The 11,860-nt window shown below is 36.0% G+C and overlaps 3 protein-coding genes and 1 non-coding gene across 4 annotated transcripts; 3 read left to right on the forward strand and 1 right to left on the reverse strand.

Moving 5' to 3' along the window:
- The first annotated feature begins 427 nt into the window (after positions 1-427).
- LOC113236113 lies at positions 428-2,277 on the forward strand. Its single transcript, XM_026472104.1, has 3 exons — positions 428-859; positions 1,339-1,747; positions 1,826-2,277. Exons 1-3 carry the CDS (start codon positions 428-430, stop codon positions 2,275-2,277), a joined length of 1,293 nt encoding a protein of 430 aa, XP_026327889.1.
- Positions 2,278-3,939: 1,662 nt separating this feature from the next.
- On the forward strand, positions 3,940-7,216 carry LOC113236156 (dynein assembly factor 4, axonemal). Its single transcript, XM_026472162.1, has 3 exons — positions 3,940-5,317; positions 6,260-6,459; positions 6,948-7,216. The coding sequence occupies exons 1-3, from the start codon at positions 4,465-4,467 to the stop codon at positions 7,179-7,181; spliced, it is 1,287 nt and encodes a 428-aa protein (XP_026327947.1). The 5' UTR covers positions 3,940-4,464; the 3' UTR covers positions 7,182-7,216.
- LOC113236191 lies at positions 6,003-6,164 on the forward strand. Its single transcript, XR_003310926.1, has one exon. It is a non-coding gene; the product is annotated as a U1 spliceosomal RNA (small nuclear RNA).
- A 283-nt stretch (positions 7,217-7,499) lies between the features above and the next one.
- On the reverse strand, positions 7,500-11,668 carry LOC113236155 (probable cytosolic oligopeptidase A). The gene is made up of 2 exons (XM_026472161.1): positions 11,562-11,668; positions 7,500-9,612 (listed from the first exon to the last, which is right to left on the reverse strand). Exons 1-2 carry the CDS (start codon positions 11,651-11,653, stop codon positions 7,530-7,532), a joined length of 2,175 nt encoding a protein of 724 aa, XP_026327946.1. The 5' UTR covers positions 11,654-11,668; the 3' UTR covers positions 7,500-7,529.
- Positions 11,669-11,860: the final 192 nt, after the last annotated feature.

Below are 11,860 nucleotides of genomic sequence, written 5' to 3' on the forward strand. Positions count from 1 at the left end.
AATGGTGTTTTCAAGTGTAATATTTTACTAATGGAATAAATGATTATTTGACTTTGACCAACTAGAATGTTATAATTTAAACTTAAGTTAAAATCTGGGTAGTTTCAATAATACAAGCTTTGTTTTGTTGATAGGTATTTCCAGTGCTTGTGTTGCCAGTGCAATCCTGACTTGAGCATTGAATAGAGTTCTAGAATACGACCCTAAATGCCTATAAAATAACTAATGGACTGAAGTCTTGGCGTATGGCGTCTTTTTGAACTTAAAAAAATAATAAAAGAAAATTTACTGAGACCTGGCTGTATGGTTTAGATCTTTTCTTCTACGGAAAGAATGAAAAAAAAAACAACAATCAATACTTTGTTTTCTTCAATGTAGGTATTTGATTTGTGTTGGTCGACGAAGTTTTCAGAAGTTTTGTGAAAAAATGTCTACGTCGTCGTCAAGTGATGAGTTAGATAGTAATTTAATGTTGCCAGAAACTAGTAATACACCGAAAATCATTAATGAAAACCTTCTACCTTCAAAATCAAAGCAAAGATATATCGCCACTTACGACAGCTTCGTGCAGTGGAAAATTAACAAAAAAGCTAATACATTTTCTGAGGATGTTTTTCTGGCGTACTTTGGTGAATTGGCTGAGAAATACAAACCATCATCTTTATGGGCTATCTATTCAATGTTGAAGACCACTCTGATGACGAAACACTGTGTCAATATTAAGAATTACGCTAACTTGATGGCTTTTCTGAGGAAAAAGTCTGATGGATTTATAAGTAAAAAATCCAAGGTTCTGTCTGCGGAACATGTTGAAAAATTCCTAAATGATGCTCCAGACGCTAAATATTTAGCCACTAAGGTTTGTTTGTTTTGTATATATTATAAAAAATGTATACAAATTGTACATATAAAAAAAATACAATTCAAATGTACGAAATTCAAACGTGTCAAGGAACACTTTCTTAACTGATATTTTTCGTCTTTTCTGCACTATCTCCCCATTCATTTCCTGTTTTTTTATTTATTTTCTTCCTTCAAAATTATTTAAGTGTTTGATATTATTATTTATTTTTATATATTAATAATATATATATGTATTTATCAGTATTCCATGTACACATATATTTATTAGCACTTGTTATGTAGCATATGTACAAAGATATTCTTTTTCAATTGGTCCTCCTGTTGCATATTAACTTATTATTTTTATAATCAGGTTACTATTCTACACCACCATGGTAATTATATGTGCAATAAAGATTGTTTCATTCATCATTGATTCAAAATTCATTTTGCTGTTTCGTATGCATCTAAGGTGAGCCCGTATTTTAATTACAGGTTGCACTTATATTTGGAATAACTGGTTCATGCCGGCGTCAAGAACTAGCCGATATAACTGTAAATGATATAGAACAACACAATGAAATGTTGCTTATTAAGATTCCTAAAACAAAGAATAAGATTCCCAGATCATTCACAATACAGGGCAAATTTTACAAAATTGTGAAAAAATATGAATCCCTACGGTCAAAGAAAGGGAATAGTAACCGGTTTTTTCAACATTTCCAAAACGGAAAGTGTACATCCCAACTTATCGGCAAAAATAAATTTGGTAGTATGCCCAAGGAAATTGCAGAATATCTAAATCTCTCAGATGCCAAGTTGTACACTGGACACAGTTATCGCAGAACTGCGACATTGCTTGCTGATTCTGGAGTTGACATTATGGGTTTAAATTGGCATGGAGGTTGTAAATCTAGCAATATTGCTGAAGGATATGTTGAAGCTTCCATAGACAATAAAAGTACTGACATTCAAATTTCAGATTCCATTTTGAGGTCAAGTGAGAATGTAGATTCAATGCCACAACCTTCCACTCCATTTACAAGTGAAGAGTTGTTTTCCCTCCCGTCTAGTAAATCTAGCAATCTTGCTGAAGGATATGTTGAAGCTTCCATAGACAATAAAAATATTGACATTCAATTTTCAGATTCTATGTTGAGGTCAAGTGAGAAAGTAGAGTCAATGTCACGACCTTCCACTCCATATACAGGTGAAGAGTTATTTCCCCTCCCGTCTACATCTTTCCCAAAAGTAGAGATAGACCCGCAGAAAAGCCCACTATCAGAATCGCATCCAACGCCACCTGATACAAATACTTTGCATTCCGCTGAACTTAATGTCAACAATAATTTAACACAAACCATTAAACTTCCAGGAAAGAATGTTACTTTAAATTTAACCAATTGTAACGTCACTTTAAATTTTAGTCATTAATGAAAATTTTGTAAATATAATATGAGAAAATTATAATGTATTTATTTACTCATGGAGTGGGTTTAGACGGAACTGAATGGAACGGTTATTTGCAGGGAGAAAAAAAAACAATGGAGAAAGAAAGAAAAAAGGCCCTATCAGAACTGTTGTTGCCAAATGTCACACTTACATAATGTTAAACACAATCTTAATTATGATTGGTCGTAGTTTCTAATTTAAAAAGATTTAACAATTCTGAACTGTTAATATATTTAAACTTTACCTTGTTAGCATAATGGTTCAATACCTATTTATTACAACTTGCGACGTTTTGCTTTTATGATTGAAATTTCATTCAACGTGCTGTTTTCTAGCGGCAATAGGTAAAAGACAAAACGATTAACGTTCTCAAAAATAATCGCAGTACAGAGTACTAAAAAACCGACCTCAAAAGTTCGGGGAATTACATCTATTTGCCAAGTTTTATTGCAATCCGTTACCGGAAAGTTCTCGAACTACGAATATTTTCTTCAAATTGAAATAGACCTGGGCCCTTACCATGAATTCTTATCGTGATTCAGTTTAGGACCTAAAATGAATCGTTGTGAGACAGCGCCACGTAAATTGTATATCACTATCCCGCTTTTTTGTCGTTACGAACTGTATAGGTTATAGGTGAACTGTAATAAGATTTCATGGTAAGGCCGTACAGGGGTACGAGATATCTTTCCAACAAAAAAAGAATCATTAAAATCGGTTAACAGTTATCGCTTAACATGCATAAAAAAATCTGCAGATTTTATTTTAACAAATGGCGGGTTTTAATAATTACATTTTTTACACGAATTAATTTTTAGTTTCTGTATATTACGTTCTGCGTTTCTCGACTTGTTATCATTAAGCTGATGGCTCTGAAAGCAATGCTTTATAAATAAATAATAATAACATGCATAAATAAAACCAGTCGAATTCGAAAACGTCCTCCTTTTTTTAAAGTCAGTTAAAAATTCGATCATATATTTTATATATTTTACTTTCGTGTCTTATTACAAAACAAAACCATGGATTATATTAATATCACAGGATCATATGAATATCATTTTTGCTCTCCAAAGTAGCAAAGTAAGACTTTCCACGATTTTCAAAGTTTTGCGCGAAATAATTGACACGATCATAGCTTATAAAGCAAAATTGGCGGATTAAGATCAAGTATGCACAACTCCACATTTTGTTGGCATACGCAGCGCGCCCACTATTATAAGCACTTCTATAAAACTGTGTTAATTGTGCTGTGGTTACTTGCACAGGTTGGTTTTAATCACATTTAATGTTGGGTGGTTTCAATACATTTTGTCGGCGACATAAAGTAGTGCAGCAACGATTTTGATGTTTGGTTAGGTAGTATTTTGATTTATCTGGTTGGATTGTAATAAGTGTTTTCTTGTTGTATTTATTATTTTTATAATGGGTGCGACATGTTCAATAATGATCATGACCTAAATAAATAAAGCCTAATACTAAATTTTTTAAACTTCCGCACAAATGTGATGAAAAATAATTCTACACACGGGCGGAACAGCAATTACAAACGTTTCGGCTATTAAAGGACATTTAACTGTCCCTTTGTTCGTAATTGTCTACTTACCGCTTTCGTGACAGCACTATTCCCTGTTTTATATATCTCTCGAGGCGTAAAGCTCATTGCACGTGAAAGCCATTATAGTCCCAAAGCGGGCACAGTCCACTCACAGTAAGTAGTTCCCACAAAGACCCAACGTGGATTGAAAATTTCACCCATCATTATTTTTATTATATTATGTACTTTGCAGATGTGTGCAGGTACGCTCACGATGTTTTCGAAAAGCTCAAGGTAAATTTAAAATTAAATTGCAGATTCAAACTCACACACGCCCTCTGTTTGCGAGGCAGTACGTCAAACCATATTTAGGGAATAGCACCAACATGATCTTAGATTATTGGCTACATAGACCAAATAAAATTGGCTGCCACTGCTATTTTTCCCTTGGCATTATTAAGTTTATTGTTCATGAGCATAATTAAAGAAAATTTAAAGCGTTGAATGTTAAACTTGTCACTATAGAAACGCATAAACAAAAATAAATTAATGTCGTCACTTCACAATAAATCGGTAAGAAAATTGTGTTGTTACTGTTTTTCTTTGGAATCACTCAGTTTACGCTGTCGAAGATGCCCATTTTGGTGAAAGACTACACTTGGATACAATCTCCTAAAGTTATAAGTATAAGGATCCCTATAAGTCCCGTAAATCACGAAAAAGTGGATGTGTTTATCACCGATTGGTACGCGAAGGCTAATTTCAGTCCTTTTCTTTTTGAAATATTCTTACTACACGAAATAGATAGTAAGAAAAGTTCTTGTATTGTCAAGGAAGATTTGATATCGTTGGAGTTATTTAAAAAAGAAGAACAGGAATGGGAGAGTTTAGAAAAGGAATTAACAAAACCAGAAAAAATGAAAATCAAGGAAGAAGTTCTAAAAAAATGTCAAGAAGAGGCAAACAAAGAAGCCGAAGATAAAAGGATACAAAAAACTCAATTGGACAGGCATGCCGTTCAAAGAGCAATGGACGTGGATGCAAGACAACATGAAATAATGGATAAACGTAGAAATGATGAAAGGGACAAAGCTATGACTGCTTTAGAAGAATGGAGATTTAATACTGCTGAAAAGGAATCGTTAAAAGTAATCGAAAATAATATAAATGTACCTCTGAAATTAGAGCCTAGAGATTCGGGTGTCAAGATTGTAGAGCTCGATAGTTCTTCGGATGAAGAAACGAAAAAACCCACAAAGGTGGCTCCTCCAGTTAGAAGACCACCACCGAAGACCATAGTAAAGTCAGAATATGTTGATAAAACGAAGGATAAATTAAATAGAAGAGTACTTCCGAAGCTAAGAAGTACTGCAGAGATTAAAATTACGCATACTCCTAGGACGTTTCCGACGCCCAGTAGAGAGTCAACTGCCGAAGAGGAAGCGGTTTGGTTGAAAAATGTTACTTTGGCGCGTAGGGCTACAGGTAATTCATATATCTTACTTTAAAAGGCGTCTTCGCTAAGAAAATATTCTTTTGACTTTATTATGGCTTCTTAAAATTTTTTAACAAGATACAAATGAACATCGTCATGTTAGCTTATAGGTAGGTACTCTTTATACTTTGTAATGTAGGCTACTGAGTAAATTGACACATGGTCAAATTCGCATGGTTATGGATTTGTTTTAAATAGCAAAAAACAGAGCACAAAATTTTCTTTTAAAACAGCTAAAATTAATTAACGTGCTCGACTTACCGGGACATACCCTAACGATGCATAGCTGAAATATCAATATTCTAAGTTTGGGTTATGATTTTTTTATGATATCTCAAACAATTATTTTGTCACGTAGCCGTGTTTTAGTTAGTGGACGGCAGACATGATACATGACAAAAATGTCTGTGCTACTAGTTTCCTAAATTGTTTGTCTTTATCTTGGTTTTTACTAGATTTTTAATATTTCTCTCTTTAACTGACGTTCGTGTGATTCTTCATGTAGTTTATCTATGGCGCTATGCGAATGAGGACAAATATCACCTACTTGTAGGATTCGTCTTTAGTTCCGCAAACCACCGCTAGATGGCATTGACCCGTTTGACGCAATTTCTGAATCGCGGTGTTAAGATTTTCCCTCGGTGAATGACGTTCGCCCATACATTTGGTGAACTCATACTTACCTGGCACAGGGGATACCGTGATCAAGTAGGCGGTTCCCCCAGGGCGAGGCTTTTCCATTGCACTGCGGTTGAGCTGACCCCTGCGATTATCCCTAATGTGGATAACTCGGGTGCGTAATTTTTGATAGTGGGGACTGCGTACGCGCTGTCCCCTCCATAAATTGATATCATTATTAGTCTACAACTGTTATGGCGACTTGCTAGATGTAGATAATATACTTTGAAACTGATATTACCTTCTCATAGCAGGTTTCGTAAGCGAGGATCTGCGACCTGAAGAACAAGATCCTCAATGGTGCAAGGACAAGGGAGATGAATTTTTTCGCAACGGAAATTTCCTTGGCGCCATCAGTGCTTACACACACGGCATTTCACTATCTGACAAACTACCAAGCTTGTATGCTAACCGCGCCGCTACCCATTTTGCGCTTGGCAATTTTAATAAATGTGTAAGTGAATCTTTTTTGTGTACAGACACTAAGTAAACAGTAGAAAATTATAGCTTTTTTATAAAATAGAACAGACTTCTAAAGTTTGTGGAATTACATCAATTTGCCAAGTTTTATTGAAACCGAAAAGTACACGAAACCGGATTCATCCCCTACTTTACCACCCTAAAGAGGAGAAATATTTTCTTCAAATTGAAATGGGACCAATACTGAGGTATATATACTCTATCCAACAAAAAAATAATCATCAAAATCGGTTCACAAATAATCCGTCGTCAGAGTCACATACATATAAAAAAGTGTAATAGACAACCTCCTTCATTTTGAAGTCGGTTAATAACTTCAGATAACTCTAAACTTGCGTATCGGAGAATTCTACGTTGGATTTCTAAATGTTGATGAAGGCTGCATTGCAGCAATGCAGCCTTCATCAACATTTAGAAGTCAAGATGATTTTCGTTTCGATAATGCACTTTTGTATTTCACAGATGGGGGACTGCTCCACTGCCATAGACCTCATGAAACCAGAATGCGAAGGCAACAGACGCAGTCGAGCTAAGTGTGTAGCTCGCCGCGCCGCCGCTCTCGCGCGTGTCGGAATGTTGAACAAGGCCATAGACGAAATGAAAGCAGCGGCGAAATTGCTGCCCGAAGACGATACGCTCAAGAAGGATATTTATGATATGGAGAGGGCTTGGGAACAGAATCCCGATTCCGATTAATGGATTACTTTCAAGTTTATCACAGTTAGAGTCGATTTCTACAACACTCAAGCTTAGCACTATCTAGAGTCAAATTTGAAGATTTTGAAGCGTCGAAATTATTCGACTGTATGGACATGTGTGGCGCTGCGTGAAATGTTGTAAACAAAAGATTTTAAATGGCTTTGACTTAGTCAGTGACAATTTTTATTTTATGAAATGAAGCCAAATATTATTTGACATATACACAGTATTTTCAGAGCACTAAAGTTATTCATCATGAATTATTTAAAACCTCGCTATGTGTAACAGAAATATTTATAGTAATAGGAATAAAATTAATAGTACATTTATAATTGAATTTCCATTTCATTCTTCTAATATTACTATTTTTTTCGATAATCCAAGATCGTGTATAAGGGCCTGTGGTGAGGGATCTCTACCGCGGAACCTCCTGAAAACCTCACTAGGGTGACAACTGCCGCCATATGCCAAGAACGTGTCTTTATATCTCTTGCCAACAGCAAGAATATCTTCATTTCCCTGTCTAGCCTCTTCAAATGCACTGTAAATGTCGGCCGCGATCATCTTGGACCATAAATGGCAGTAATATGCGGCTCCCCATTCTTCAGAAAAAATTTTAGTGAACGAAAGCGGATGTGAGTCAAATTTGTCAAATGGCAATGTGTGGTATTTTGGCCATAGTTCCCTCACAATGTCTCTCCAAAACTTTTTTGTAGAATGTAATTCAAAGTCTAGTCGTGACAAGTATAATTCCTTGGACAAATGGTATCCAGACATATGTCGCCTTACATTTCGCAAATGCTTCACTATTTCTTCTGGTAGTGGTTCTTGCGTTTTGTAGTGACCACTTACTGCTTGTATAGTGTGAGGATCATAAAGCCAGTGCACCATTACCTGACCGCATACCTCTGCAGCGTCCCACTCAACATTTGAAAGTCCAGCCACTTCAGAATAGTTTGCTTTTGTTAACAGATGGCGCAAAGAGTGCCCAAATCTGTTGAATAGATGTCTAACATCAGTGAAGGTTAATAAGGAAGGAACTCCTTCAGTTGGAGCTTGGAAATTGAAGATCAATGCAGACAACGGCTGTGTCCCTGCAGAAGTGCATTTGTTCCTCATGGAAATGTGCCATCCTGCATCATCGTAAACGCGAATCTTTTCGTCAACACGCGCGTAAGGATCGAGATAAAATCCAGCAATCGGATTGTTGCTAGATTCATCAAATACATCATAAAACTTCACATCTTTGTGCCATGTGTGCACATTTGGACGTTCAACAATCTCAATTTTGAATAAAGTGCTACACAAGTTAAATAGGCTATTGATTATTTTTGGCAAGGGGAAATATTCACGAATTTTATTTTCATCAAAGTTGTAAAGTGACCACTTTTGCTTTCTTTGCCAGTATGGAATATCCCAAAGTTCCAGTTTGTCATCAAAACCTCTCTCTTGGGCAAATTGTTGCAACACTTCTAATTCAACATCTTGCATGGGGCGCGCAAACTCCAGTAAACTTTCAAGAATATTGGTAACATTCTCCATAGATCCTGCCATTTTGGTCTCCATGCTCATGTCCACAAATGTGTCAAAACCCAATATCTGGGCTTGTTCATGTCTTAGACTTCTGATTTTCTCCAAGTTTGTGCTTGTTTCAAGATCCTTGTTGCCATATCCTGAGCATCGTTGAATCTGAGCCTGCCACGCATTCCACCGCAAGTCTCTGTCAGGGCAATACTGCATGAATGGTTCATAAATGTGTGGCTGTAAAGAGACTTTCCAAGGACCTTTACTAGCATCATTGTTTACTGACATGGCTTTAGCCAAGCTTGCAGGGAACTCTCTCATGAACTGACTGTTGTCTATAGTGCTGGTGAAGACTTTAGTGGCAACATTCACTTTCTCGCGGAAGGTTTGCCTCTCCTTCTGCAATGCAGCTAAGTTAGTGTTAAGTCTGTCCTTTTTGATACCTTTAATATCAAGTCCATTTAGCTTGCCTTCCAAAATATATTTGTCTAATAGCCTTTGTTCTTCATCTGTGAGTTTTTTCATACGATTTTTTTCATCTACAGCAGCTTTGAAGATGGGGACACTGTGGAACTTAGTACATCTAGCTTTATGTGCTCTTTCATGGATCTGAATGTATGACTTTGTGGGCATTAGTGAACTGTTACCCAGGTACAAAGTTTTGGCTACACCCCATGTTAACTCAAGTTGACTGTCTAGCTTTTCTAAAGGTTTGAAAACATCATTGAAAGCATTTTTGCTGTTGAAAGCAGATTGTTCTATCTGACCCACGCCATTTTCATACTCTAAACTTTGCTTACTGACAGCAGCTATACATTTTTCAATCGTAATGGCATTAAATTCTGGGAGGCCTGTTTCTGTAAGAAGCAAATTTTGATCTCCATCTTCACCTATTTCAGGAATCCTGGAACATTAGGAAAGAGAATATTAGTGACTGAAATTGAGATATTGAGTTCTTAGGTTTTTGCCATGGCTACACATAGGAAATTAAACTTTCTTTTTTGCTTTTGGATCAAAATCATGGGTTGATGACTACCATCTCAGTCAACTGTCGCTTTTAAAATATATTTTTAACCTAATAATATATTTCAGTGGGACCATTGACTTACAAAAGTGGGACTATAATATTTAAAAGAAGAAGAACCTAATAAGAGGATATTTCATTAACCCTTTATTAGCTCAAATTTCATTTTTTATTCTGCCAATATCACTTAACATAACATTTAGGAGGCTGCTGAGATTCCTGGAGGAGCTTGGGTGGCACGAGTAGGACCCTGCACCCACCACACGCAAAATAGGCGCTTTGTCGTCGAGTTGCGGATACCAGCCCGTTGCACCAAGTACCAAGATCACTTAATATCCTACATCAGCGAGAATACCTTTCGTCATCCTCCATTTAACCCGGACAAAGACACTAAGGTGGACACTTATTTACGAAGCCCTGGTCTTAATTGTATCCTTAAATAGGACTAATGACTTTGACATGTTCAATATTATTATTATTATTATTAGGGTGGCTTCATTCAGGGCCTATGCATCCCCTCATCACTGCGACCATTGACTGATCTATTGTAATCACCACTAATTACAGTCGTACGCCCATCAGGGGGTAGCATTAGGTGAGTAGATGAACAGGAGTTTCATCCGCCTTGTGGCAGAATCTACATTCACTATTCTCTCTCTGCTCAATATTTGACATTGCTTGTTTAAGCCATAATGACCTGTTAAGGTTCTAGTGAGCAGTCTTAAGCTATTTCTGTCCAATGACAGAGCTTCTCTTCAGTGTTTGGCACTATAGGCAGATATCAGGGCTTTTGAATGAGAGGTGTGTGCTCTCATTTAGCAGAGTGAGACATGTTCAATAACACTGAATCAAAATTTCTAACATGGTTACTATTCGAGACCGCCACCACCACACACACACACCACAATTCTGCAGATTACTTTTAGCAGGTACTTGATTTGACCCTTACATGACTATGACTTCCACGTTTAGTTATAAGTACTGTCTGTCTAAGTTGTACAAAATAAATAAATAAATAAAACTGTGACCATGGGACTAGTAAAGAGCCCAGCAGGGCTAGCACAACAACAAGGCGCGATTTGCGCGACAGCGACATAAGTAAGCCGGAAAGTGCTATCTCTTGATCCGAGTAAGTTTCGAGAAAATCAATTTTTTGTAAATTGTATTTTCCGCACCTTCTAAAATAAAATCTTTTTGATGATGTTAAAACTTATTTATGCATATTTTTGACTAATAGATTTATTGACATACCTAAATTATCCATGAATTATTACCATGCCAGTACCATTATACCTATTTTGTGAAAAACCACTATTTTTATTACAAAGAAAGGTTTCAAAAATTGAGATTATACCATTAGATGTGAAATTATTATAGTTATTGAATGGTATAAATAAACTAAAAGGGTGTATCTCAGAGATAGGGCCTTTCGGCTGAGCAGGTATACGAGATCCAATAACAGTAACTCGCGCTAATCGCGCCCTACAGACCATTGGTTTGTGTGATAAGCAAATATAGGGGGATTTAGATGCGAAATAGAAATTATATTAAAATCTTATAATAAAGAAATTTGTTGCGAATACAACGCATAGAGAAAAATTTTGCGCACCATATAACCATCATTTCATTACAAATTTTAGGCTATAAATATGATATATTTTTCGACGCAACATTAGAACATATATTGCAATTCTGGTAAAGTAATTTTAACAGAACATTTCACTAGTCCATGTGTTGTGCAGAAATTAGGTTATCATTGATAAATTTGACGAAAAAATGTGGAGTTTCTGTACATTACGAGATAAAATAAGTGAATCAATGATACTTACAAAACAACGTATCCCGCATTTCGCGTACTCTGGTAAAACTGCTTTTTTACATGTCTCGCTATTACGCTAGTGCGTAAAAACGATAAAGCCATAATTTAAACGGCAAATATTGTTTAATATAGTAAAATTATTTCATAATCCGTACTAAAACCGCACATATGATTGTGACAAGTGACATTTAGAAACCAGAGATAACAACGTGACTTTTAGCGGTAAAAGCGTTTCAGTCCAGACGTAATAAAAATTATGATCATTTTAAACTTATTTTAAACATAAGATCATGGTTTTAAGCAATGCTT

This window comes from Hyposmocoma kahamanoa, unplaced genomic scaffold (genome assembly GCF_003589595.1).
Source record: "Hyposmocoma kahamanoa isolate Upper Pololo Valley unplaced genomic scaffold, ASM358959v1 89, whole genome shotgun sequence".
Taxonomy (NCBI): Eukaryota; Metazoa; Arthropoda; class Insecta; order Lepidoptera; family Cosmopterigidae; genus Hyposmocoma; species Hyposmocoma kahamanoa.